Below are 26,374 nucleotides of genomic sequence, written 5' to 3'. Positions count from 1 at the left end.
GAGGAGGAAAACAAGCTTATCATTTATAAAATTATTGCTGGTTTTGTGGTTGTGAGGCTTTCTGCAGTGTACAAGAATAACTTGTTTGTGACATCAGGAAAATAAGGATATGCAACCTAGAGCGCACTCTCCTCTCCGTGGATACCACTCTCACGCTTTGTCAAATAACATTGGGTTTCATCTGACGGTCGAGTCTCAGGACTTTAGGAAGCTGCATGCCATGGGGGCACAACTGGAGACCTGGGCATCATTACACCATGCATGAGGACAGCCTTGTTCCGACTTCTCCAGCCACATGGGGTGGCACCAAAAGCACGGTCCTGCTCAAGTGCATGGTGCTTTTCCCAGATTGAAGGGTTTTGGCAAAGTATTTCAGCTTTTTAGCTATTTCTGGCAACTGGAAAGGCCCGTGAGAGAAATGAGTATATGTTAGAGCACATGTCGACCCTAGAGGCAGAAAAATGGCAAAAAATGGGGTATAACTACGCTTTCTTTAGCAGAAGAAAAGATTGGGTCCCTCATCTGTAATTGGAAAAGTCACACCTTCTCTTGTTCCTCCTCCAACAAAACAAGGGGAATTAGGTCCTCTGTGCCACACTTTCCCCTCCTCTCAACTATGGCTAACATCACTCTAGTGAATAAATACCAGCCTTACTCAAAGCTAAACCCATTCCTGTTCTTAAGGCACTTTGAAAAGTACGATATTAAGCTGCAGACAATGCCCATGCCTCTCTCCTCTCTCTCACCCAGTCCTCGCAGTCCTGAAGGTGGTAACTGTGTTTTTTCCCCAACGGAAAGAGGCGTCTTAAAAGCACACTTACTAGAGACTGTTGAAAACAATCCCCACAATCACGCCTGTCCCAGTGCTATCAGCTTTCTAGATAGGCTGCCAAGTTGGCATTTGACTAGCTAAGAAAATGGATTTAGCACACGATGCCAGATTCCACTTCTCAATCACTAAAATGCTCAAGTAACAAACTGGGTTGACCATTGTTTCTTATCACCAAGCAAACAAACCCCGTTGGCAGGAAAGCTGTGTTTGGAAAGTGATTCCCTACATGACTGCGATGGGCTCTGGTTGCTACAAATGCCAATCCTCACATAATGTTGGACTCCGGGTGGTCATCGGCACTGTGAAGGACACTGTCAAAAACCTAGCCTGCAAGTTGATTTCAATGTCTTGCTTTCAGTTCATCTTCTGTTGCTCTGCAGGCCATATTCATTACCACAGGAATAACTGTTGGTTTCACAGTACAAGATTTCAGTTGTAACTGGCTGACTTTTACATTCAATTTTAGCCATAGCTAAGATGCTAACTAACTGGATCAGTTTTGTTTTTTTTTTAAAACAAACAAGCAAACAACCAGTTACCAAATTACTGATCTGCAAATTGCATGTACTGTTTAAAATGCCGTGGCCTACAAACATCCAGAGTCTTCATAATTTGGTCCCTACTCCTTTTCCCTTCCACTCAGTACGAAATACTAATCGGTACACAGACTAGCACACCAAAGAGGCAGCTTTTCCCATTGAAATCAGTGGGAACACTTCTGTGCACTTCAAAGGGTCGAGAAGGATGTCCTAAGCAAGCACGTCCATTTTATAGCCTCATCAATGCCAATCTTCTGACCTGAAAGTGGAATATGTGAATCACAACAGAAATGGGCCCACTTCTGTGCTGCCCCGGACCAAACCAGAAGTGTTATCTTTGGCCGACTCCACAAAAGGCAGGAAGCAGAAGACCCGCTCTCACCCTCTGCAGGTTCTCTGCTGGCCTCCAACTTAACGAGCAGGCGAGACTTCAAGTGAGGTGGAAGCGGGCTACCTGAGGGACCGTCGGTTTCCTACTGTAGGTTGCCTTAGAGGAAAAAGGAAATAGTTCTGGAACAATGCAGACAGAGGCTTTAAATAACTATCAGAGAGGTGCCGCTTACTGGAAGTTAAAAGTTTTGTCACAGGTCTCCCAGCAAACCTCAGCCTTGGACCCCATAGCTGACAGGTCCACCGTGTGGTGCCTGAGCTAGCAGACCCGCAGCCAGCTGCATCAAGGCAGAATGGAAAAGAACGATTAGCAAAAATAATTTTCTCCCACATTTTATTCATCAACGGCCAGTCCCTGTGCGGTAGGAAGAAGCAAGCTCTCAATCTCGCAACAATTAAATGAATTGTCACCGCCTGCTGAGGCTAGGTTAGCAGGATTACGAGCCTTAACTGTCAATCCCCAAGCAAAGGCCAAGGCAGACAATGCGGGCAGGGCACACAGGCAATCTCATTAGCAAAATCTAAAATTACGACACATCCCGGAACCGGGGCGGTGCTGGGGCATCGCACAGACGCGGGCACAGTCAGGTGAGTCTTTCTGCACCCACCCCGGGTCACAGCACGCCTTCGCGGCGGGGGATTTCTGAGGGAAGCTGATCCTCCAAAACACGAACCTGGTGCTGGTGGGGGATCTCGGGTGCACTGGCTGATCAGGTTTGGCGACATTTAAGCTCTCAGCGTTTGGAGAGACACCGGCTTTTACTACCGTTTACATTTTAAACAGTAGCACGATTCACACCACGAATCCCGAGGCGCCGCCTGAAGATGAAAATCGGAACGCGTACGCACTGGCCAAACCCGTCTGTTGGTCGGTGTCTGCTGGGGGTTTTATTGAAAAAAAATAAACAAAAAAAAAAAAAAAAAAAAAAAAAAGGCCCAAAGCCCGAGTTTCGCGGCGAGCAGGAGCGCAGGCCCGGCGAGGCTGGGGAGGCGCGGAGAGCCCGGCAGCCTGCGCAGGAGGGCAGGCAGCGGCACGCCGCGGGGCCGGGCAGGCCCGCGCAGGTTTGACGGCGCCGCCCCACCGAAGAGCCCCGACGCGGCGGGAGGCAGCGAGCAGCCGCGGGGGCCCGGGCCCGGCCTGGCTCGGCTCTGCGCGCTCCCACCCCACCGAGCCCCCGGCCCCGGGGCAGCCGAGCTCCGCGTCCATGCTGCCCGCGCAGGACGCCGCCCCGCCCGTCCCCGCGGCGGCTGGCGGGGAGCCGTCAGCCCGGCTGCGCTGCCGGGGCAGCCCGGGGAAAGCCGCTTCCGTCCCGCCCGGGGGGCAGCCGTTCGGCTGCCCCAACACAGCAACTACAGTTCCCGGCGTGCTTCGCGCCACGCAAAGGACTACAATTCCCACGGTGGACTCAGGCGGCCATTGCCTCCCCCTCGAAGGACTACAATTCCCAGCATGCACCGGGGTACGGGATACCGCCTCAAGGCGAGGCGTTGCGCAGTGCAGGCAGGGAACTGTAGTTTTCTTCGCGGAAAGCGCGCCTTCCCCCTCAGCACTGCGCATGCCCGTGCGGGCGGTGCCAGGCCACCGCGTCTGCGCGCCGCCGTGTAGGAGCCGCCATGCCCGAAGGGAAGGCCGCGTTCCGGGAGGTGCTGCCCAAGCAAGGTACCGGCGGCGGGCGCGCCCCGGCAGCCGGCCCGGCCCGGCCCCGGCGCTCACGCACGGCGCTTCTTTCCCCTTGCAGGGCAGCTGTCGGTGGAGGACGCGGCCGCCATGGTGCTGTGCAAGCCCAAGGTGCTGCCCCTCAAGTCGGTGTCGCTGGAGAAGCTGGAGAAGCTGCAGCGGGCGGCGCTGGAGGCGGCGCGGCCGCCCGAGGAGGCATCGCGGCCGCCCGAGGAGGCATCGCCGCCCCGGCCCTAGTCCCGAGGAGGGGTGGGGACCGCGCCCTGCGGTGGCCGCTGCCGCCACGCGGAGGTACCCGCATTGTAACGGAGGTCGCGGATTAAAGGCTGGCCGAGAACGCAGGAGGTGCTGCTGGAGGGGAGCGGGGGGAGGCGGGAGGCTCCTTTTCTGGAGTTCTTCCTGTAAAAGTTCCACTTGTCGCTTTCAAGACGACGTTTTAAATACGTCTTTAGGCTTGCCAAGTCCGACAGGTAACAAAACCCTGGTAAGGCGCTGCTCTAGGGCCTGGCCTGGCCGGACAACGGGAGGAGGCGAGTTACACAGCCCCGCAGGTCTAGTAACGGCTGGTGGGACGCGCTCAAGTGCTGCGGCGCTTGTTTCCTGGAGCACATCGTGTTCCCAGCCCCATCACGGCTATTCCCAGCATTTCAGAACACATGAAATCTTGACACAAAACTGAAAAACTTAGGGGAGCAGCAGGAGCTCCAACTGTGTTGCTGTAAGAGAGTCTGCCCTAGATCCATCTTAAGTCTTGAGAAAGGGTTTGGCAAAGCTGCACTGTATGGACACGTTCAAACTACCTCACCAGTGCCAGCCCGGACACTCCTACACAAGTCACTTGTTTTCAGAAACACATTTGGTAAATACTTACCATGAGTTTAATTACTCAATGCTCTTCTGCATATTGTAATACCAAAGGGCAGTGTTGGATGTACAGCTTAATTGCACACGCTTCAGAGATTTGAACACAGCTAAGTTTGTTCTGTTTAAAAAAAAAAAAAAAAGAGGCAGAAAGGACAGCTTCACAAAATATATTTTTAATATGTTTTACCAGAACTTTTTACTTTTCCAGTTACATAGGGGGGAAAAAAAAAAAAGACAAGTTTGGTACATGGGGGCTAAAACCAACCAGTGTTCTCCCCTGGAACAGACGAATTAATCTTATGACCCAACTCCATTTTCTTGGGCTCTTTAAAACAAAGAAACAGCTATTTTTCCTCCCAAAGCACAGTATTTCTTCAGCAGCAATGGAAATGGGATCACAGCAGCTTAACTTGACCCTTCTATAAAGCTTTGTATAAACCAGTGATTTTATGATAACACTGTCCTTGAAAGAAAGAGCGGCAGTCAGACATTGATGCAAACATGGAATGATTAGGTCATAAACATATGGCACTTAAAAAGATAGCTTATTTGAAGGCACCACCACAGCAGTGGCCAGTTCTACTATATGCCCAAAGAAGTTTTCTTTCTGACATTTATAAAACTATTTAAAAAAACGATTTGTACCCAAAACGTGCTTTTAAAAAAATACGAACTGTGCTAAGCAACTCTTAAAATTTTGGTAATTATATATGTGTATACATATATACATACACACACCAAAAAAGCATGTGTGTTTGTATATATATAGATACCTATCTATTTTCCCTTTAAACTTTTAAGGCTTCAGGAGTTGGTTCTCACATTCAGTAGCTTTCTAGCTTAAGACGACCTCCATCTCCTTCACTCACAAAACGCTTTCTGCCCCTGTAAGAAAGCAGAAAGCATCTTTTCAGTAATTTGAAGTAGCATTACTTGTTTTTTCTTATCTATCAGTGAGAAGAATCTTCTCTTGGTCTTGGGAGTCAAATATAAGGTGTGCAAGTTCAGCAACATCATTGATCACTGATATATTGCTTAAAATCCACCTGAATCTTACAGCTAGGTTTATTTGCAAGAAGCTTTTAAAAATTTGTGTTGTCAAGTGCTTTCCACTTTGCTCACCTTTTAATGTTCACACCTACAAAAGATCCTAGTTTGAAAGCCTAGAAATGGGGGTTTTCTACCCAAAACTGAAGTACATAAGCCAAAAATGCCTCTCAACATATTAATGGTAGCTGAAGTATAATCAAGCTTTTGCTGCAGTGATGACATCCAACCCTCCTACACCCCAAACCTGCAAAACGTTTGATACCAAGATACACACAAACTCAATTTTAAGTCTAAAGTCCACAAATGGAGGCTGTTTTTGATAAAGACACTAACATTTCAAAATCCGAATTTATCGCAAGCTGTCAAGATGGTTTAAGAAGCCTAACAAAACACCCAAAGTGGAAAAGATCTGTCTAATAAATAGTATTCCCGATGCATAAAACTGTGAGTAATAGTTTAACATCATATTTAAAAATGTACATGTATTCCCCACAGGAAAAGAAACTTACTAATTGTATTGTGACCAGTAAGGAGAGAATGGAATACTGATTAGCTACAGTTTGAACAGCATTATTTATGCTATGAATAAGTAAACAGTAACAAACCAAAAGCACTATACAAAGGGATCAGGTGTGTGGAGCTTATTCCACATAAGTGTCCTATTCCTTTTGACATAAACATTAGAATTGGTTGTCTTGTCTTAGAAATCTATTCATGCCATTTGGTATGTTTAAACCATTTTTTAAGCAATTTTTTTCTCCACTAGCTGACAGTTTTCTGCTGTCACCTACATGGATCATTGTGACGCCTGAATCTTCTGTCTCAGTACTGCACTGATCTCTACCAAGGAAATCAGCAAAACAGAGGAGAGGCAGGCCTTCATCCTCCAGAGAGCACACAGGCGTGCTGCCCGGGACTCACCGGAGGCTTACTTTCTTCGAGTACTTATCCCAGCCTCCACATAACAGGTTTCACATCAGTGCAGCTTCTTAAACTTTTTACCAGTCTAACCCTGTTTCTCCATCCTCCGTAGTTTCCAGTTCCAATCCGTAATACTTTGGTCATAAGATCCTGCTTTCTATTACCTACAACAGGGGCAAAAAGCGGTGCCATCTCCTATCTACAATAAAACAAGTACCTTGAAGGACAGAGGTCTCTCAGTGGTTTGGAGATTATTCCAGCCTGAAAGCATTCCTCTACAAACCGCTCAAGCACGGAATAGGAGTGTGGCACATCCAGGTTAATATCTGGGATTTCACAGTAAACTCGTTCATAGCCCTGCAATGTAAGAATTCAAATAATGATCTGGTGGTTCTATGATTTTATTACAAATTTTTTAAATACCCTTTTGCACTCAGGATTTATTTTTCAATACAGTTTCATGTATACTATGGAGAGTTTCAACAAACCTAAAGCAGAGCAGCTGCAAGTCAGTGGAAAAGGTGTAATACCAGCCAATACCATGGTATTACACAGCTACCTATCTACATAAAAACACCAGCTGAGTTTTTAACTTCTTCAGAAGCCAGAAACCCAGACAGTACAGAATCTGTGTTAGCCTGGCTGCTATCACATGGGTAGTAACACAAGGAAAAAAAGTTAATTTTTCTTCCATGTAAACGAACAAAACGTGGCCGCAAATCTCCACCACAACAGTTTATGCAGCAAGGGAGGCACTGGTGACCACCAGAGATGACTTCGTCACTTCCCACCAGCAGTATGGCTGGATAAATTTTGACACAAGTCTTTGTATGGTACCTAGTTTGCCCTGGGACAGAACAGCTGTCCTGTATTCATACCTAGAAGCAAAGCCATGGATTATTCCAACTGTGTAAATACTAGCTTCTATATACTGTTCTAATTGACATTTGTAATTAAGTGGGTCCTCACTGTACTTCTTCAATTATGAAGAACTACTGGATAAAAAGAAAAATTATATTTAAGAAAAATGAAGCTATATTGCAGCATTTTAAATTACTAGTTTTAACCATTTAATTGCATAAAAGCAGTTGGAAATCTTTGACTGAAGATTCAAATATTCTGTACCTCACAGTTCTACAGAGAACTACTGCTCAGAATTCGTTTGTACCTCTTCCAGTTCAAGTATTGTACACATATCAGTGACAGGTTATTTGTATGGGATACAGAACAACCATGGAGAATTTTAAAAAAGTAGCAGTTAGCAATAGACTACAAATAGTACTTAAAAGAAGGTAAAAACTATACAAATTTTGGCAGACCTTACCCAAAATTCTCTAAATGCCACACTTACTCTTTTCATTTGGTCCATAGTAATGACAGAAGACCTCCAGAGAGATTTCAACAAATCCAGTATCATTTTAAAAGTCTTTTCTCCAGTTGACTCCAAAACCATCACAACGGCCTAAAACAAATCATGCAAGTGTTTTAACTAAAAAGAAAACAGTGGGTCAAGTACATGGTGTGTAAGCATATGAGGTGCAAAAAGGAGTGAATGCATTATTATGCATTTTCTGGAGAGACAAGTCCATTTGTTACATGCACTCACAATTTCAGTATATTATTATTATTTGAAAAGAAAAACTCATGAAAAGTTATTTGGATAAAGATAAAAGGTATGAAAAACCAGAAAGGACTAGACAGAGTGAAAAGCATTGCCTTTCTGGCTCTCGTTTGAGAGATACGTGGCTATATCCATATGGTTGCTGCAGTACAGATGGCAATTAATTAATTTTGTGAAATTAATTTTGTATCTATGATCATTTTGTATCTGTGATTTTAGAAGAACTTAGAAGTTTAAAATCTACAAATCTCCACAACCCCCATCAACTAAAAGGATTCTGTTTTTCTATCGTGAAGGAATTTTCTAAAAGGAGTCCATTTACTGAAAAGAAGATTTTGTAGCTGTGGGTGTTCAGCTTTATTGGTAAACAACCATTTCCCAATTTGGCAGATAAAAGAGTACAAATGGGAGCAGTCTCCCAGATACAGCAAAGATGATCTTTCTCTCATATAGTCTGGTTCTGAAATACCTCAGAGCTTTTACAAATGTGCTAGATGGAACAATTCCACCCTGAAAAGGAAGCTCTATAACTTAACAAAAACAGGTAACACCCATTAGAATAGCCAGATATCTGAAACTAAAAGGAAATAAACACCAAAACAAAGCATGGCTTTTTGCTGCAATTCCCCAGCAGAAAATAAACCGAGCTCTTCTTTTTCAGGAATCTATAATAATCTGAATTCAGCTATTTACTCAACAAACAAAAATTAATTCTGGATCTTCCCAGAGTTAGCAGCAGCTTACTTGTTGCACAATGTGCACACAAACCATTAACTTTACATGAAACAAGTTAGTTATTCAAATAGTATCAGAACTCGCAACCTTAGCTTCAGATTCCAGTTATATTATTTGCATGCCCACATCAAAACAAAACCAAACCTGTTGGTATTACTGACAATTATTAAAGTGACTCTGATTTCTCCTTACTTCATATACAAGTTCATGGTGAAAATGGGGTACTTCCAGTTCCTGAAGGCAACGTTCAGCTTCCAGTACATCTCCGGAAAGCAAGTACTCTTTCAGCAACATATCAATCTATGGAATTTTAAAACAAAATACAAAATTTGAAAGCTGACAACTGTTTTGATAACCTGCAATCAACCCAGCAGCAAGTTAGTTCCTGAAACTTGCTGCTAGTGTTTCTATAGATGTAATTAAATTGACACGTTATCAGCCACCTGAAATACAGTGTAAGCCAAATACCTATCCATAGTGTTAATACAGACACACAAGCACCAGAAACATTGCTTTAGAAGATGCCTGTTGCCATAAAAGGTTAATGTGGGTACAATTAAGTTTATCTTCTCCCCTGAACTCCTCCTCCTATCATCTGTTACACTCACAACCTAGAAATTCTAACACGACCTTTTCCTTTAAACCTGCCTACTTCATAGCATGGATCTCTAAACATTCCTGTTATTTCCTCTCTCTTTTTCAGTTATTACTGTGCTTTTAATCAGTGATGCCAAAAAATAATAATAGTTTATCTAGTTTAGCCAATTTCATCTTGGCTCTTCTAATTATGTCACCATTTTATATTGTAAGCTCTTAAAAAGCTAAGTGCTTAAAAGTTTTGCTTAAAGCAAAAATAAATGTGTACTTGCAATACAGAATATTGTACTAGCATGTTCCCACCACTGACAAATACTACAAAATCAACAAAATTATCTACATCAGTTTTTAAAAACTACTTTGTGTAAATAAATTATTAAAAAAAACAACAAAACCAACACTCAAGACATCATTTTGCTACAGGATATATGTATCTCTTCACTCCATCCCAAACAAGATAAGCTTAACTCTAGAGAGAATGGTTTTGCAGAAGTCGGTTACCTCTTTAACAAGGTGTTTCACAGACTGCTGGCCACCTCCTGACCCCCATGCGTTGTCTATACGCTTTCCACCCTTTGTCATACTCAGCAACACAGTAGCTCGGTCCAGCGCAGCTCTAGAAAGCAAAGTTAGTGTTTTAAAAAGTTATTGCAGAACTTCATTAAAAGGCATCTGTAATTTCCCCCACTGCCATTCCTCTTCGGGCAAAGTGACCAGATCCCTGGGAAGAGGTCAGGGTTAGCAACTCCATGGGGACATCTGGATCAAGAAGCCAGCAAGCTAGCTCCCCACATTCTCTTTCCGCCACCTTTACACTTCTGGTTTTACCATGCTAAGGGCAGGCAACAATTCTGTGATGGTAGCAGATCTGAATCATCAATGCAGAACCTGAAACATCTTCACAAGAACAAACAATATTTTCTTATGCAGAGATGGATTGTATCCGGGCTCCTCCAAAAATGCAGCTTGGCACGTGTATCTCAAACAAAAGAGGCTTGAGTTGTTTACACACTAAAGAACAGCTTTTCTACTGCAATATTGTTTTCTGTTTCGGTCTAAAGAATTATGAAACCTTGAGAATTTAAGCCAAAACAGCACTTCAGAAGGCAAATATGTAGTTGCAAAAAGATAGTGTGAACTAGGGAAGCTTGCCACTTTGTTGAGAAAAGACTGAAAAAGGAAGTAAGGTAAAAAAAAAAATCTCAGCTCCAGTTAAGCACCATGCCGCTAAAGAAGGAACAGTTATCCCAGTCCTCATACTGGGGGCTAGCCAAGAACAATAACGGTATTCACTAAGATTTAAGGAGCAGAAAAGACTGGCCAAGAAATAGCAAAGGCAGCAAAGCATCCCAGATGTGCAGTATGCAGGCTACAATCCTTCAAATCACAGGAGACATTTGTATAACTGACAGACAATTTTCACAACTTGAACCCTCAAGTTAGGCAGCTAAGCATTTCCTTTCCTTCTAGAAGTACCCAACTATAATCATTACAAATGGAGCTTTTAGAAACTACAAGAGTTCAGCACCTCTATATCAAGCCTGAAGCATACACTTACAGGGGGAAAAAAAAGACGTGGCTAGTTATTAAAATGTCCCTCTTTGTCGGAGATTGCTCCTTCAAACTTCTCACCCTGACATGGAAAACAATTACACTTCTTGATGAATAAAGCATTACAGAGAAAGTCTGGGAAAGCACTGCACAAGCTTCAAACCATAAGACAAAACATTTATTCCCTTGTGTATTTCACAACATATTTACAGCAGCTGTCCTGATGCTATATTTACTCATTAATCACATTAAAGCTTTTTCTGAAGACAAAACCTTCTATAATCACTTCTTGTTTCAGCTCATTTTTTTTTCACCCTCAAACATAAGCTGGACAACAAACCTGACAAACTGAACTCAAATGTATTAATACATTTTTCAGGCACTTGCTATATTTCTCCTCTGACCTGAGTCATTCTGGATTTTGTTGTTGCAGACTTTGTGGGTTTACTTTTTTAATTTAAAATGATAAAAAAGAAGAAGTTAGAGAACCACATGATTTATCCTGAAGTCCTAAATTCCTGATCATCATCTTTGGCATTTGGAATAGAAAACTGTAGCTATATAGAAAGCAAGAAAGTTACCGAGCTTGGACGCAATCCACAGTTCCTTTGTAGCCATCTATGTAGGTACTGCTTAGGATCCCATCTCCAACAGCTCTAGCAATAAACTGGCCCACCAACTGCAACAAAACAGAAGCATTTTTAATTAAATGCTGAATTTCAAAGCAGTTCTAAGTAGACAGTTACAACGTGCTTGGTTTTCAGATTTTATTTAAATGATCCATCTCAAAGTAAAAAAACAGCCTGGGAAATTAGTAGGGGAATACAGACAGCAAGACAATCCATAGGTATTTTTCAAAATACAGAGTCTATTTCAGTTTACTTTATCAATTTTAGCCACAATTTAAGAGAAAAACCTTTTGACTACTAGCATAAAACTTTACAAATGTACCTGTGGTGCCCTAGGAGAATCCAACACCAACTCAGGTAGTTCTTTAAGCAGTCTGTCAAACGATTTTTCCACATCAGTTTTGCTTACTACTGTCCCGCAAAGGTCGGAGATAAGCTTAGATGTCATTTCCCTGTGACTAGCCTTCCCCTCTAATGCCAAGGAAACAGCCAGCACTGGCACACTGTATTTCATTTCACCAAGGTTTAAATCCTTCAGCATCTCCTAAGTAAGATTTGAAAAACAAAACAGATTAAGATTTCATAATTTTCATTATATAAATATATTACAAATATGTAAGTATTTATATATTTACATATATGCTTCTGCTCCTGTAATGACTATAACTGCTTAGGTATTTTTATTGCACATTTCTTGCCAACATCTCTATACACTCATTTATAGCTAGCAGTTGGATTCCTTTGTATGCTACAGGTTTGCCCCCTAAAATAAGAAGTAAAAAGGCATGCAACATACCGAAACTTCGTTAGTATCTCCATGTTCAAAATACTCTTGTATGATTGGTGTTAAAGTTTTTTCAAATGCTCTTTCATCCAGAGGTAAAACTACTGTTTCATAGACACAGTTCTCCTATTTCAAAATACAACAAAAGCACATACCCTTTTGTAATCAGTACTGTCTCCTCTTACATCTTATGCAGTGCTAATAGCATCAAAATATATCTTCTAAATCCTTAATGCTTTAGTCTTGGTGGTCAGTATTCTGCTGGAAAACATCAGATTATGTCTCTACCATTGAAGCGTGGACGATGCTGGCTAAATGTCATGCTTCTTATATTTTGAATTTACAGTTAGCTGAATTCAACTGAAAGGCTGAATTTACTGTTCAACGATGGTAAACACTCCAAATTCTGTTCCTAGGATTCTGCTGACACCACATAAACATGGACATCAAGTATTTACATACTATGTACTGAAGGGAAAGCAACAGAAATTCCTGTCCCAGCCCAGCAGTTAGCTGTGCCACAGCACAAGATTCAACTTTCAGCACCTTTCCCTGCAAGTGGCACTCCAGTCCCTGACAGCAACCCTGCCTGTTTTCCCTCTTCCTTAGTGACTGCGTGACCAGACAGGCGATAGCACGTACAAATCAGAGAAAAGGCATTTTCAGAATATTTGTGAGCGAAGACATTCCCTAAGGGGAAAAAAGAATCACACAACTGCCTCCTGCATAACCTGGTCCTGCAGAGTTCCAGCACAACCATATCTCCCCGCCGTGATTCAGTTCCCTACTCCTCACAGACTACAGAAGTAACATTCAGAGCAACACCTACAGATCTCAGAAATGTGAATAAAGAAGTTTTCCAACTAATGCTTATTGGAAAGAAGCTTTCCATGATCAAGAAGTATAGCAGAAGTCCAAAAGCCTATCCTTCCATCACATCAGTCTCTATTTACTACCTTAGAAAAGCTAAACATACAGAAATTCCACAGAATATGTATTCTTCATTAAACTTTCTTTTATGTACTCAACAGCTCAATTTTTAATAGCTATCTCTGTTAATGTAAAGTGTTGAATTGCAGGGAAAAAATTGATACTGGAAGAAGGTTTTGATATTCCCACGTATCATCCTCTCAGCACCTACGGCTACAGCGAACAGCCTCTGCTCAAAGGACACCACCATCACTCTGCTTATGTGATAACAGAATTTACTTATGGTCTCACGATTGATCTCGGACTTAGTAATCTGTGTTTGTAATCAGTATTTCCTTTCCCCAGTGATTTAACATTATAAAGCACCCTTTGCCCAATGAGCTTTACTTCCCCCCCCCGTGATTATATGGCTGTAAGGTACAATCTTCCACAACATATCCTAAATAAAGACATGTAAACAAAATATCCAGGCTATCAACTTGGCACTAGTTTGAAGTGTTTATACCAAGTAGATAAAAGATATTGGGAGGGTTGGGAATGCGGGGAAGAGAAAAATCCATAAAGGATACTGTCCCATACTATATTCCCAACTTGAGAAAGTCTGTGTTGCATTTTTAACATGGTGCCTGTTTGCAATATAGAGCAGCATTGCAATATTCACCTCCGGGGGAACCAGCAGTGAAAGAACACACCAGGGAAAAGGTTGCTGCCTAGTCAGGCACAGAAAGAGGGCTTGTGGGGTAAGATTTGTGAGTGTTACACTGCGACACTTCTACACCAGTTGTCTTTAACTAGCCAATAATCCATTCTTGAACATAAAAATGAGCATTTAGTACAGCCAGGCTGACATTCACATAACTCACAAGGTCAAATTTTCATTAATATAAGCAGCACAGCAATTGAAATCAATAAAGGAAATAAAAACCAACACTGCAAAGAAGTTATTTGCCTACCTGGTCATCATCATAATTAGGATCCTTAATATCTACTTCTTCCACATCATACACTTGACCTGGTGTTCCCCAAACTCCTTTACCACCTGCTCCACCTGGCAAAACATGGGACAGTAAGCAAGGACCGCCAGTTTACAAAGAATACTTCTGAGTTCAACCCAACATTCTTTCACTTAAGAATGATTTATCACTGCTTGTGCCCACCTCCTGACTCTAATGATACATATGGAAAAGGGTGTGTTTGTATGACATGTTCCCACTTTAGCAACCAGTCTCTTCATCACTTTCCAGTAAGATACTAGCAGCAGTATGAAACTGCACAAGAATTGCTGAAGGTTGAAACAACTGTACTTTCAAATATAACCATGCTTTCAGTTTGTATTAGTAACGTGCCTGTGAACCACCAACAGTTCAAATTTGTGTATTAAATTTGCTAATAAAAGGTACTTACCTTAAAGACAGAAGTTAATTGATGATACACATATAGAATTTTCTGGTAAGAATGCCACCTACTATTAGCTCCTATTGCCACCTACTATCTAACATAAAGAACCAAATGCCTGCACAGAGACTGTGGCTTATGACAGTAATTCCCAGTGGAAAAAAAATTACTATGTTTTGGACAATCTTTATCATGCTACTCTCTTCACTAAGCTACACCAACCTTTCTTTGGTAGACCCCTTCCCTTTCCAGACCGGGATCGCCTGTCCAGGAGTTTCCCCTTTGGGCTCGTTGGTACAACAACTCCAATCTTCAGTGTCTCTCCATTGTCACTAACAGAGTCTCCTCTCCCAGAATCTCTAGAAGAATTTTTCCTCAACCGTCTCTTTGCTTTAGCATTTATTTTGGCTTCAGTAATTGAAGTTGCAGGAATCCAATTTCCATTGATTTCAGTCTTTCGTTCCTCAGACCCACCATTTTCTTCATCACCGGAAAATGGAGCATCACTTAGATTCTCAAGTTCTTAAAAAGGAGACAGAGAAAAAAAGTTACTGTTTTAAACAGTTTTATGTTAAAATACCAAAGCACATTGCATTTAAAAAGGATTACAACATTAAATAGAACTCTTATTTCCAACAGTGTTGAGGCAAAAGATGTTGGCTTTAGAATACGCCTACACATCACAGTAATAAGGAGTTCCTTATTCCCCTGCACAAACTATCCACAACCTAAACAGAGCATATGTCAAGAGTGGGAAAGCAAATGAATAAATCATTTATAAACAGGTAAACCCACAGAACACCCCACCCTTGTTAAACAAAAACTATCAGAACTCCTCAGTGCGTAAGATCTAAGGGCCTAGTTCTCACTCCACCCACTCATCTCTTGATTTAGAAAAAACCAAAACTGCCAATACAGTAAATTCTGTAAGAACTCACTAATGTTAACAGACTAGTCACCAAAGTGAAATTAATTTCCCAAATCATCAACCAACATTCCCCTCATTCAAGGAATTTCAAACAGCTCACCAGCTGGAAAAGCAATGATTTAGACTTACAAGAGTACAAAACCAATATCACTTATTTTTTGTTTTTTAAAGTTGGGGGGTGGGGGGGGAACCTGTTTAATACAAAGCCTGGGGAGTTTGGTAACGAAGACTCATAGAATAAAGTCTTTTGAAACAGTGTGATCTCTCTTCCTCTCTATGGATTGCCCCTCACTGTGGCTTCTGTCAAGACTGTTTTGAAAATGGCCATGGTTTATTCCCCAGCACAATCATATACATATATACATATATGTATATAGCTTTGTTTCATACCCAACAAAAAAACCCTCTCAACTTAAGGATCTGTAAACGTCTGAGCACTGAGAAGCGCAATGATTTCACTCTTTTGGGAAATGAATGCACATTTAAAAATTTGAATCTAAAGTGTTTTATTTCACAAAGTTAGGGTGTCTCCCACCTGAGCTGTATGGTTCAGCAGAATGTCTTACTGAGAGCATTAAGAGCAAAAGCCTTCATCATTTCTTCTTTCCCTTCTTAACCCATCAAGATAAAAAAAGCATCTGGGGAACTATTTGCATTCCAGTTAGTACCCTGGGAGTCCTCGCAAATTGGAAAAACCACACACAGAGAAAAGCCTCAGCTCTCTGTTACACAGCCCTTCTTTTCTTGAGGATTCAGTAGAGTCTCAAAGATACAACCTATAGCCCCAACCCTAGAAGTACAATGATGAGGCACACAGAAGAAGCTGCTTTTCCAGCTGTGCCAAGCCTGCTTTATGGAGAAGTCCACTGCCATAAACCCAGAATATGAAGAGTATTTTAAATCTGTATTTGAACTTAGCTGAATCTATTACTTCACCATTCCAATACATTCTAATTAGCAACATTCATTTGGCAATACTTCTCAGAACTCTATTTTTTAAATTCAAAAAAATTGAGAATTTATTCTCAGTTTTTCAATTTCAACGTTCATGAATTTCAAGGTTCATGAAAAAGTGTTTTGAAAACAAAGTGCACTAATAAAACATTTCCAACCTCAAAGTATTTACCCATGTCAAAGAGGATACTACACTACAAAATGAAGAAAGTTTGATGCAACTGCCTCCTTCGTGATCAAAGAAATAACATTTAGATAGTAGTGTTCACAGATGTGAATGCTATAGCTGAACAATAATGCAGCCATTCCAGTCTAAGCTTCATCTTTCTACTCATCACTCCCACAAAAGCATTCCTTTTATGCTTGCAGCAAGCTAAAAAAGAAAAGCATGCATCACATCCAGGAAAAGATTCCCACAACAAGCTTTCTCAGTTTGTCTAATATTTTAATAAAACAGTGAGAGATTTGCATAAAGCTAGCAGAGGGGAAAAAAATAAAAACCAAACAGAACAGGTTTTCTTCCTCACATTCCCCAGGGAGACCCCATCAGCATAACCAGCTCATCTCAGGTAACTGAATTTAAATTCTTCTTCATGCCCATGCTCCCATGAATTTCTCCAGTTTAGACCTGCAATCCGACTGTCCAGAAACTACACTCTTCAATGACCACTTACTTCTTTCTCAGTTTTCAAAAGAAAATGGCCAACAATTAATTAATAAGAGTCAGTCCTGAATCTGACTACTAAGGATAAAAGGGGAGGCTACAGTCCAACCTCCTTATACAATCCTGATCTCAGGTTCGAGACTAAAGGAAATCCTCCACAGGAAATATCCAACCCGTAAGACTTAATATTTCTCACTGCATTACTAAACTATTTTTTTATGTAACACTATCGCTTCCAGCTGCAACCTCTTTCTCCATAATACTATGATCAACTGTCTCTCCACTATTAGTCACCTAGTTAGGCTGAAAAAACAGGTTAAACAGATATACTAGTTTTGAATAATTTTCTAAAATAAAATAGTTTTATAAAAAGTACAGATAAAATGATGCAGATCTTCCTTTCAGCTTCTCATTTTTACACCATGTAACACATACATACACATATATAAGCAAGAACAGTGTTCTATAAACTTTAAGACTTTGCTTACCATATATTAAAAAGTTATCCAAATTGATCTTAACCTGCCTAGCAGGCATGCTTAAAATCTGTGCTTTTATGGTACTACCTTAAGTAACAAAGCATTCAGCAAGTACTTACCTACACACAAATCTCATTTGACCAGATTAGGTCAATTTAGGTATCTAGCAGTTTCCCACCTATTATACAAATGTAATTCTAAAATGCTGAGAAAGAATGTATCTTCTACATTAAACTAATTCTAGTTTAAAACAAGAGGTCATATGGAGCATGTTGCCACTTCAACTGCATTATATACCATCTTAACATATATACGATTTTTTTTTTTTCTGAAAAACATTTAAAACCTACAAAAACTCTTTGGTATAAAAATGTCAGTGCAGATCATCACAACCTTTAGAAGACACAGAAAACAACATGAAACTCTGTTAACTTGACTAAGCATCATAAAACATGCTTGCGATATGGACAAAACAGTCAATTTCAGGGCAGTCTAACACATATTCAGTAAAGTTTTCCCATGCCAGCCCACTTCCAGTCAAGCCTTTCATCATTTGTTTCCTCTAATTTTAAGCTAAACAGCTCCATAAAACCACAATTTTACCTCTCAAATGCACCTACACATATTACTTTTGAACTTACTCTTTTCTTCACACCAGCACTACTGGAAGTCAGATGATAAGGAGTCCAGAGTCACTATTATTTAGTAAGTTAAAGAAATGTTAACTTCATGATTTTAACAAATTTCAGAATAAATGTAATCAAGCGGGATACTATGATAGATACTTGAAAGAACTATTCTGTAAATTTTTGATGAAAGATTTTTTTTTTTAAACAGTACTGTTAAGAAATTAACAGGTAATACAATTTTTCTACAGAGAACACTTCAGGTCAGCTAAGCAATTTTAAGTAAAAAAAATACTGAATATATTACTTACCTGTTGGGTTAACATAAATGTGCTCCTTTTCTATTTCCATAGCTGCTTAACCGAACTGACTGTGAAATGTAAAGTCTTAACGTTTTCCCTCCAAGGCCTAAACAGAAACGGAGAAGCTTAGGGGAAGAAAAGCACTAGACCAAATCTTAAAGTAAAAAGCTGCAAAGGCTTTACTCACAAAACACAATACGAAAATGGGGGGGGGAGGGTGTGCTAAGTTATAATTAACTATCAGTAACCACTGAAAAGTTCCTTGGAAGGTAAATGATGTAACATGAGACAGCAGCACCCTCAAACACATCTATCTAAGCCTTGATGTCTTAGCAGTTGTCAGTTCTGTTGCTTATAAAGGAGGCACCAGGATAAAAGCCGTTATTTTAAGGGTAAAAGCTCTCCGTATGCAGGTTTTTTTAGTTGATAAAAGCCACCTCTATCAACTTAGACTGCCCTACTCTGCAAAGTGGTTATCTATATGAGCATAGAATATCAATGTTATAATTGCATCCAGAAAAGAAATGTTCTTCAGGTGAACTATACTGATAAAATGGTACCAATTTATCAAGTTCAGACCAGCCCTTAGAAGACAAGCTATTTTTTATTCCTCCCCTCGAGGACATAGTCTTTATGCTTTACTGTATGTGTACGTACAGCTGTCAAGCTTCCACATCTGTGCATCTGCACCCTTCAAACACTCCTTACAACTACCATTTAATCTGCAAAGGATAAAGTTGAACACTTCTCTTTTTCTGTTACTCTCTCTTTCTCCCTCTTCATAGTAGCTGCTATTCTACAAACCACCCCATGTCACTGTGAAAGAGATGGCATCATGTGTCTTTCCTTTATGTGCACAAAAAATTAAGCAGCTCCAGAATTCCCCATACACTTTCACCTGCAAGACTTTCACAAATCACTTCATAGTCCTGTGAATATTATGGTATTTCTGTCTGCCCTGTAAGAATTCAGTGGCTCTTTTTTTCCCCTTTCTCATCCTTTGCTGCCCTAAAAACAGCTTACCGTTGAGTGGCAAGATTGTGACACCAAACAACAGCACTCCCTTCCCCTTTTCTTCTCTTTCCTTGTTTTCCCCTCTTATGCCCACTTGCCTACCACAGACCTATTAACTGCAAATGATTCATCACAGACCGTTGGCAATAAAGAAACTCTGGTTTAGGGCATATTATCAAGCTGTCATGATCTTGCATTTCCTAATGTCAACCCAAACAGTTAACAGTTTTGTGTAATAACAAGTCCTCCCTGCTCCACACCATTTTTTTAGATAAACATTTTTTCTGAGTTACCTCAATCAGTCATTCAGGAGTTCTCAAGTGTTCCCAGTCACTGATGGTTGAGATATTTTTTTGTATGGATCTCAGTCTAATCTGAGCAAACTACCTTGTAAGAACAGTGTTATTCTTCCTAGTAGAATGTTCCATCAGTTGTCCACCTCTTTGAAAAAGAAGAGAAAGGACAAAACCTGTATTAAATAACAATCATAACTTTCATCATTTGCAATCAAGTCCCAAATTTCAAGTGGAGAAACACTTTTTCCATGCAGAACCTTAGTTGAAATTCACCACCTATGGCAACATAATAATTAACAACACAACTTTCATATGCTGTCTTTTTGAGATTCAGCACCCTGCTTTCTTTGTAACAAGGATGATGGAATAACTGAGCTTTACAATTGATGTTGTTATACTGATCAGGAGGCATACTCTCAATTTAGCAATGCACCCTCTCATTAACTCAAGCCAACAGGTTTGCTGGAGCTTCAGGATGCTGGTATTTATCACTGTATCAAAAAAAACAGTTTCTATTTTGCAGAGTTATACCACACAGTACTACCAATCAACTACAGAACACAATTTGAAAACCTGCAATGAAAACATCAGAATAAATAACCCCAAAATTTTATGTTAGAAGAGACAATACAGGAACAACACGGACATAAGTAAATTTAAGCATCTGCAAAACAAGAATGCTGCGAGAGATCTTAAAATTAATCAGTGATACAAATAGTACTTTTAAAGTAGTTCAGCAGGCGAGGGTATTTCCTAAGTCACTGAAAACCACCAATAAAATATGCTCAGCTCTCTGTACTCACCATCACTGCATGTACTATATCTAAATAGGCAATTCTACCCCAGCAGGTAAATAGCAGCAAATTAACGTTTAGGAACAACACACACTGCAGAAGAAAGCTTCCAAAACTTATCAAGATGCAAAACATCCCCGAGAAACTTCCACACAGCTTACACGATTTTTCTCTTCTCCCTAACTTTAAGCAAACACTCCCCATCACCAAGGCTTTGCAGACCTGCAAACACCAGCCGTTGTTCTGCAGCCACACGCAAGAATAACCAGGTAAGATTTAGCTACCCCTACAAAACCCGTGCCGCTGGAAGAAATCAATGGCGGAGCCACTCCGGCCCTTAAGAAAAGGCGTGACTGAGGGCTGAAGGCCGGTGGGAGCACGGCTGGCGCAGGGCCCTGTCGCCACACGCTCGCACGGCGGCACAGGCCTGGCAGCCGCTGAGCCGGCCCGGCTGCGGCCGAGGAGCACCCGCACCTCACGGGATGTGCCCTCAGCAACGCTGCCACCGCCGGAGGCGGCGACGCGGAGCTCGCTGCGCAGCGAAGCCCGGCTGCCACGGGGGAGCGGACGCGGCGGGGCAGCGAGAGCGGGCGAGCTGGCCAGGGGGGCCGGGGGTCAGTCAGGGGGAACAGCTCTTCACAGCGCCAGCCGCCCCTCAGCGACCGCCCCGCGGCCTGGCCACCCTCACGCACCCTGCGGAGCCGCCTCGCCCGCAGGGAGGAGGCAGGGCCGCCCGCGCCGCGCCGGGCCGGGCCGGGCCGGGCCGGGCCGGGCCGTCTCCCTTCACACGCCGCCCCCGAGGCCGTTACCGGCGGTCCGCGGGCCCGGCCGCTCCGCTCCGCTCCCGCTGCCGCTGCTCGGCCCCGCCCCCTCGGCCGCGCGCGCGCGCCCCTGCCTGCTTGTTTTTGTTTTCTTCCCCCCAGCGACACGGCCACCAGCCGCGCCGCGGATTGGCTGGCTCCCGCCCGCCGCCGCAGCCAATCGGCAGGCGGGGATGCCGGTGGGTGGGGACGGGAGGGTGTTCAACCCTCAGGAAAAGGAAGGGGGAAGGGGGGGGAGGGTGAAACCATCTGGGGGGCGTCGGCGGGGAGGGAGCGGGAAGGAGCCATTCGTGCGGGGAGGGGAGGAGGGGAGGAGGGGAGGAAGGGAGGAGGGGAGGAGGGGAGGAGGGGAGGAGGGGAGGAGGGGCCGGGCCCGCGGCTCTCCGTGGCGAGGCCCGTGAGGAGGCGTCCCGTTGTGCGGCGGCTGCTGGGCGCGGCCCGGCCGGCTGGGCACGGCGGCCAGCGCAGCGTTCACGGGGGGAGGTGAAGGAAGTGCCTCCGTGCGTGAGAGTGTCGGAGAGACTCCTGCATGCAGCGCTGTGTGCGCCGGCAGCGGCTTGGCTCCCTCCTGCTCAAGCTCTGTCCTGCGGCGCCTACCGGCCCACTTGGGGTGACTGGCCTGGTGGTTAAAATAAAGCTGGTTTATGCTGTGTAGGTGCGTGAAGAGGCGTCCTTTGGGGCTATCGCACGCACACCAGCCCAGCAACCTCCATTTCCCTGCCTAACATGCCGCAGGCGCTCACAAAAGTGCCCCATGCCATCGTCTCCTGGTTTCTTAACGTTTAGGAGGCTCGTTAGTGTCAACTCGGAATACCTTTGACAGGTTAGCTCTGAAACGACAACACCCGGGGTGTGGGAGAAGGGTTGCACCCAGAGACCCTGTGAGGGGATGGATGGGTGTTTGCAGGTCCAGTTACAGAACCTGGCCGGGGAGACGAGAAGCCTACATGGACTAGCAGCACAGGCAGCCGTGGAAACCTTGACAGCTGTGCCTGCCTCCTCTTCAACATCGTGGCCTCCTCCTTTAATTAGAAATCAATTTTTTTTTCTGAAGCAAAACCATCAGAAAAATAATGTATTACTTCTTCTTTGCATCGCTCTCAGCTAACATGGGGATTTCAGACCTTTTGCTCCCTCTTCACACAAGACCCCCCTACCTTCTCTTCAGCATTGGGTGTTACAGGACAGGAGTTTAGAGATTCTGGCAGGAGGACTGGGAAACACCACAACTGCCTCAGAGTTGGCGGACAGGATTCCTGCTGTTCAGGCAATCTTGACTGGTAAAAGGTGCTGCAGCCACCTTCTCCACTGCTGAAACACTTAACACTGTGCACGTTTAGGATTGACAGCATATCCATCCACAACCTTCCAAACTTTCTACCTTATTTTAGTTTACATTTACCCTGTTTATTCTACACGCACTGCCTGAGGCCAGACACCTAATTAGAGAGGATAGTCTCCTTTCATTGTCATGTATTTTGCCTCCATTCACAGTCTCTCCTAAAAACTCAGCTAACCCTTTGTTTTCTCTCTGTAGTTTGTCACTCCGGAGAGCCCAAGCAATAGCAGTCCAGTGCTATGAGGGAAGAGAATACAGATCCCTCCTGCTTTAGTACTTTTGCATTGCAGGATTTTTCAGCTGCCAGCAAGAGAATCCTCCTCAGTTAATAGATTATGACTTGACTTTTGTAGTATTTTTACATATTTTTCCAGTATGATTCTACTCCGAATCAGTGTACTTTTGACTGAAGTAAGAGCCAAACTTTCCTTGTATAAAAGCCTCTGAATTCATTTACTGGCCCAGCTCTGCATGAATCATCAAAACTAAGTTTAAGAATTAAAACAACAGTGATCTGTTAAAAGACTGTGCAGCAGGATTGCTGTATTTGTAATGATAAATGCTTTCCTCATCAGACAAATGACAGAAAGAAAATCTTTCTTGTTCATGAAGACACTAAGTTGCAGACATTTTCAAGTCGGGACAGTTCAGCGTGCTCACACAAGACTTTTTTCACATGCAACGTAGAGGCAGCCTCAAAAGATGTTGTTTCCCCATCAATCAAAAAATAATTTCTAGTTTGCTTTTTGCACCTCTGCTGACTAGCATGTACCAAGCAAACCACTACAGTGTCATCACCGAGATTTGGAAAATAAATCCTAGCTATTAACATAGATCATGGAATTCAGCTTCCCCTGCAAGACAGAAGAGGGGCTTTAAAGGGATTTGGCAGTGAGGAGGAAAGAGGTGGCAGAGAAACTGAAACAGTAACCAGAACCTGCACAAGAGAAGATGCCACAAAATACCACATCAGTGCATCATGCCGATTACACATTTTAAAGCACCGTGGAAAATTGCTAGAGGATTTTCTGGTAAAATTTAGGACTGGATCACTTCCAAGAGGCCCAAAAGCTGGGTCAGTAATCAAAAGAAGATGAAAACCCCTGAACCATCCAGCACACCTCCAGACAAGAAAATGGTGTGTTTTTTCTTTCTTTTGCTGAATGTCTCTATTAGCAGCTGGGTTATCAATCACTGAAAATCTCGTCTAGATTTGACTGCACATACTTTCTGATTTCTAAAACTCTGTGACCTGAAAGGGCTGATGTGCATGAAAGATTATTTGTATTTTTCCATTGTATCAACCCGTCTGCTAAAAGATATCGCCTCTTCTTGCCTTTCTAACCTCAAAACCGCCTGTAATATTTGAAAGACAGCTGATCACATGCTAATCTCTGAGCTGTAGAGACCTGCTTGCTCCCTCCCTGCCTCCCTCCCCTAGCCATATTAATAGCAAACATACCACCAAAATCCCCATCAAAACAAAAGAGCAGAATTCCTCCCCCCATAGAAAAAAAAAAAACTCTTTCGACCGTTTCTGGCCAGTTTGCAGCTCCAGGCAACCTGTGCGGGCTGCGCAGCTCAACGCCCGCTCCCCGACACCTGCGTCCCGGGGTTACCTGTGCCCAGGACCTCCACCGCGCCGACCCGCACCAAGCGGGGACCCGCCGGCAGCTACCAGGCCCCTCCTGCGCTTCCACCCCTAACGCCGCCGATCACCTGGAGCAAAATGCCTGCACGGAGGCCACTTTCTAGCCGCCTTCCTTCCTTAGAGCCTGCTGGGTTGTTTTCAAACTCTCCCCTCCCTTTCTCACATGCTGGCCAAGCCCTCCCGTAACACCCAGGGGAGGAATCCATTGGCTGAAGTTCCCCAAAACGCATGGAGCAGCCCTTCCCCCCGTCCAATGTCTAGTGCACAATAGACACCGTGTGTCTCCAGGCTGCCCTGGCCAGTTTGCTGCCGGCCTTTGCTTTTCATCAGGGTTTATATCTGAGCTGTATCTGGGGTGACTCACGTAGGTCGTAGGTCGTCTGACCTCCAACACCAGAGAGAGCAGTGAGAAGCAGAGAGAAGTTGTGTTGGGTTAGAAACATTGCAGAGCATTTTCATTGCGCTCCCCACTGCGGATTTTTCAAAGTTTTACTTTCTGTTTTAAATGTTTTCAAAAGGCAGCATCTGTGCTCCTGACACCTCAGCAGTTCTGTTTGATGACAATCAAGTCTGTTACTGTGTCACTTAGAATATAAATTTCCACATATAATGCAGGCAGCAAAAATGTATCGTATCTGTTAAATCAATCTGCTCTGTTCAGTTGCCTGTCTCTTGGCCTTCTGCTTTCTTTTCCTTCAGCCTACTTTTATTTTTGCATCTTCTGCAAAGATGCCTTCATAAAATGAACTGCAAGCACAGCAATCCTGTTCTTCATCAGGCAGCGTCAGCTCCAGGTTGAAAGGATACTAAAACACGCCTTCGCTTTTTTTAATGCTTAGTAATTAGAGTTGCTTTTGAACATCCTCCTGCAGCTCCATCCATGGGCTGGGAACGGGGCTGTGCTGCAGACCTGTGTGTGCAGCGCCTGTCAAGGCTGGGCACCCTTGAGAGGTGGAGAGGGATCAGCTCACGTTTGTCTGAGCGTGGAAACTGAAGTGTCACCCACTGCGATGGCTTTGAATAAACACTTTCCCGAACCACAGCTTGCCTGTCTCTGTCGTGGCTTTCCAGGACTTGCCCTTCACATTGCACAAAAAACCTTCCCTCTTCACATTTCTGAGTACGCCCTTCTGGCAGAAGCCTTAGAATTGGGTTTGCTTTGTAAAACTGTTCCAAGCATGCCTCCTCTGTGCCGCAGTTGTCATCTGTTCATTCTTGCCTTAACAAAAGGCAATCATGCATCTGAAAAGATGCTTTACTGGAAAGGGATGAACTTGTGAAATGTGCAGAAAAATGGGAGTACTTGATTTAAGAGTTCCAGGCAGTCAGTTCATTTAAAAGCTAACAACCAGAAACATAAAATACCGCCTTTACCTCAGAATAATTGTCCTTTTTTGCTGGTTTACTATGGGAGAAAATCTTAGGGAGCCATTTATTAAAACAAGGTGTGTTATTGCCTTGTAATTATTATTTGACAAGCTGAGGTCCTGTGATTAATAAATCATGTGCCTGCTTTTTATGTGTGTACAATCACATGCTCCATATTTATATTGACAGAGGGTTACAGAATATTTACCTTCATGCATAGGACTGGCAGGAACTTCTGTGCTACCACGTCTCCTATCACAGGCACCATGCGATATAATCCTTTTCATAAATTTTTCAAGTTCCGTCCTCAAAGCGATTTAATATTTTGCAAGCACGACTGCAATGGGGAGGCTGCTCCAGAACCACGTTGTCAAATGGTTAGTAACTATCTTCTAACCAAAATGTCTGATGCCTCTTTTGGGTCATTTATTCTGTGCCAGCACTGGCCCTTAGCATCATCAGCTCTTCCCTTTCCCTTCCTGGGAGTATTTACGCAGAGAAATCCTCCTGCTCTTGGCATTCACTTTGCAAAATGAAGCGAGCGAGATAGCCTCTCCTCAAGCACACCCCAGCCTTCGCTGCAGCCTGGGCTGCACCTTTTCTGCTGCCTTCCAGAACTGCA

At 43.1% G+C, this 26,374-nt stretch overlaps 2 protein-coding genes across 10 annotated transcripts; one reads left to right on the top strand and one right to left on the bottom strand.

The window, feature by feature from the left end:
- Positions 1-3,362: 3,362 nt before the first annotated feature.
- On the top strand, positions 3,363-13,599 carry BBIP1 (BBSome interacting protein 1). 4 transcript variants are annotated; one of them, XR_012995441.1, is made up of 3 exons: positions 3,363-3,421; positions 3,501-3,730; positions 12,608-13,599. XR_012995441.1 is itself a non-coding variant. In XM_076338996.1 (2 exons), exons 1-2 carry the CDS (start codon positions 3,376-3,378, stop codon positions 3,674-3,676), a joined length of 222 nt encoding a protein of 73 aa, XP_076195111.1. In that variant the 5' UTR covers positions 3,363-3,375; the 3' UTR covers positions 3,677-4,424. The 4 variants fall into 4 exon arrangements, 1 of the variants encoding a protein (XP_076195111.1); XR_012995442.1 differs by lacking the exon at positions 12,608-13,599 and adding an exon at positions 12,538-12,582; XR_012995440.1 differs by lacking the exon at positions 12,608-13,599 and adding an exon at positions 6,120-6,502.
- PDCD4 (programmed cell death 4) lies at positions 4,461-24,508 on the bottom strand. 6 transcript variants are annotated; one of them, XM_076338992.1, is made up of 13 exons: positions 24,453-24,508; positions 19,777-19,924; positions 18,479-18,575; positions 14,739-15,038; positions 14,075-14,169; positions 12,204-12,317; positions 11,730-11,951; positions 11,360-11,457; positions 9,729-9,843; positions 8,823-8,930; positions 7,626-7,736; positions 6,492-6,631; positions 4,461-5,188 (listed from the first exon to the last, which is right to left on the bottom strand). In XM_076338992.1, exons 3-13 carry the CDS (start codon positions 18,516-18,518, stop codon positions 5,128-5,130), a joined length of 1,404 nt encoding a protein of 467 aa, XP_076195107.1. In that variant the 5' UTR covers positions 18,519-18,575; positions 19,777-19,924; positions 24,453-24,508; the 3' UTR covers positions 4,461-5,127. The 6 variants fall into 6 exon arrangements, with proteins under 6 accessions (XP_076195107.1, XP_076195106.1, XP_076195105.1 ...); XM_076338991.1 differs by lacking the exon at positions 24,453-24,508 and adding an exon at positions 24,353-24,445; XM_076338990.1 differs by lacking the exon at positions 24,453-24,508 and adding an exon at positions 21,383-21,438.
- Between the last annotated feature and the right edge of the window lie 1,866 nt (positions 24,509-26,374).

Source organism: Aptenodytes patagonicus, chromosome 5 (genome assembly GCF_965638725.1).
Source record: "Aptenodytes patagonicus chromosome 5, bAptPat1.pri.cur, whole genome shotgun sequence".
NCBI classification, from domain to species: Eukaryota; Metazoa; Chordata; class Aves; order Sphenisciformes; family Spheniscidae; genus Aptenodytes; species Aptenodytes patagonicus.
Note: the sequence above shows the minus strand (reverse complement) of the source record. Positions and strands in the feature narration are given on the sequence as shown.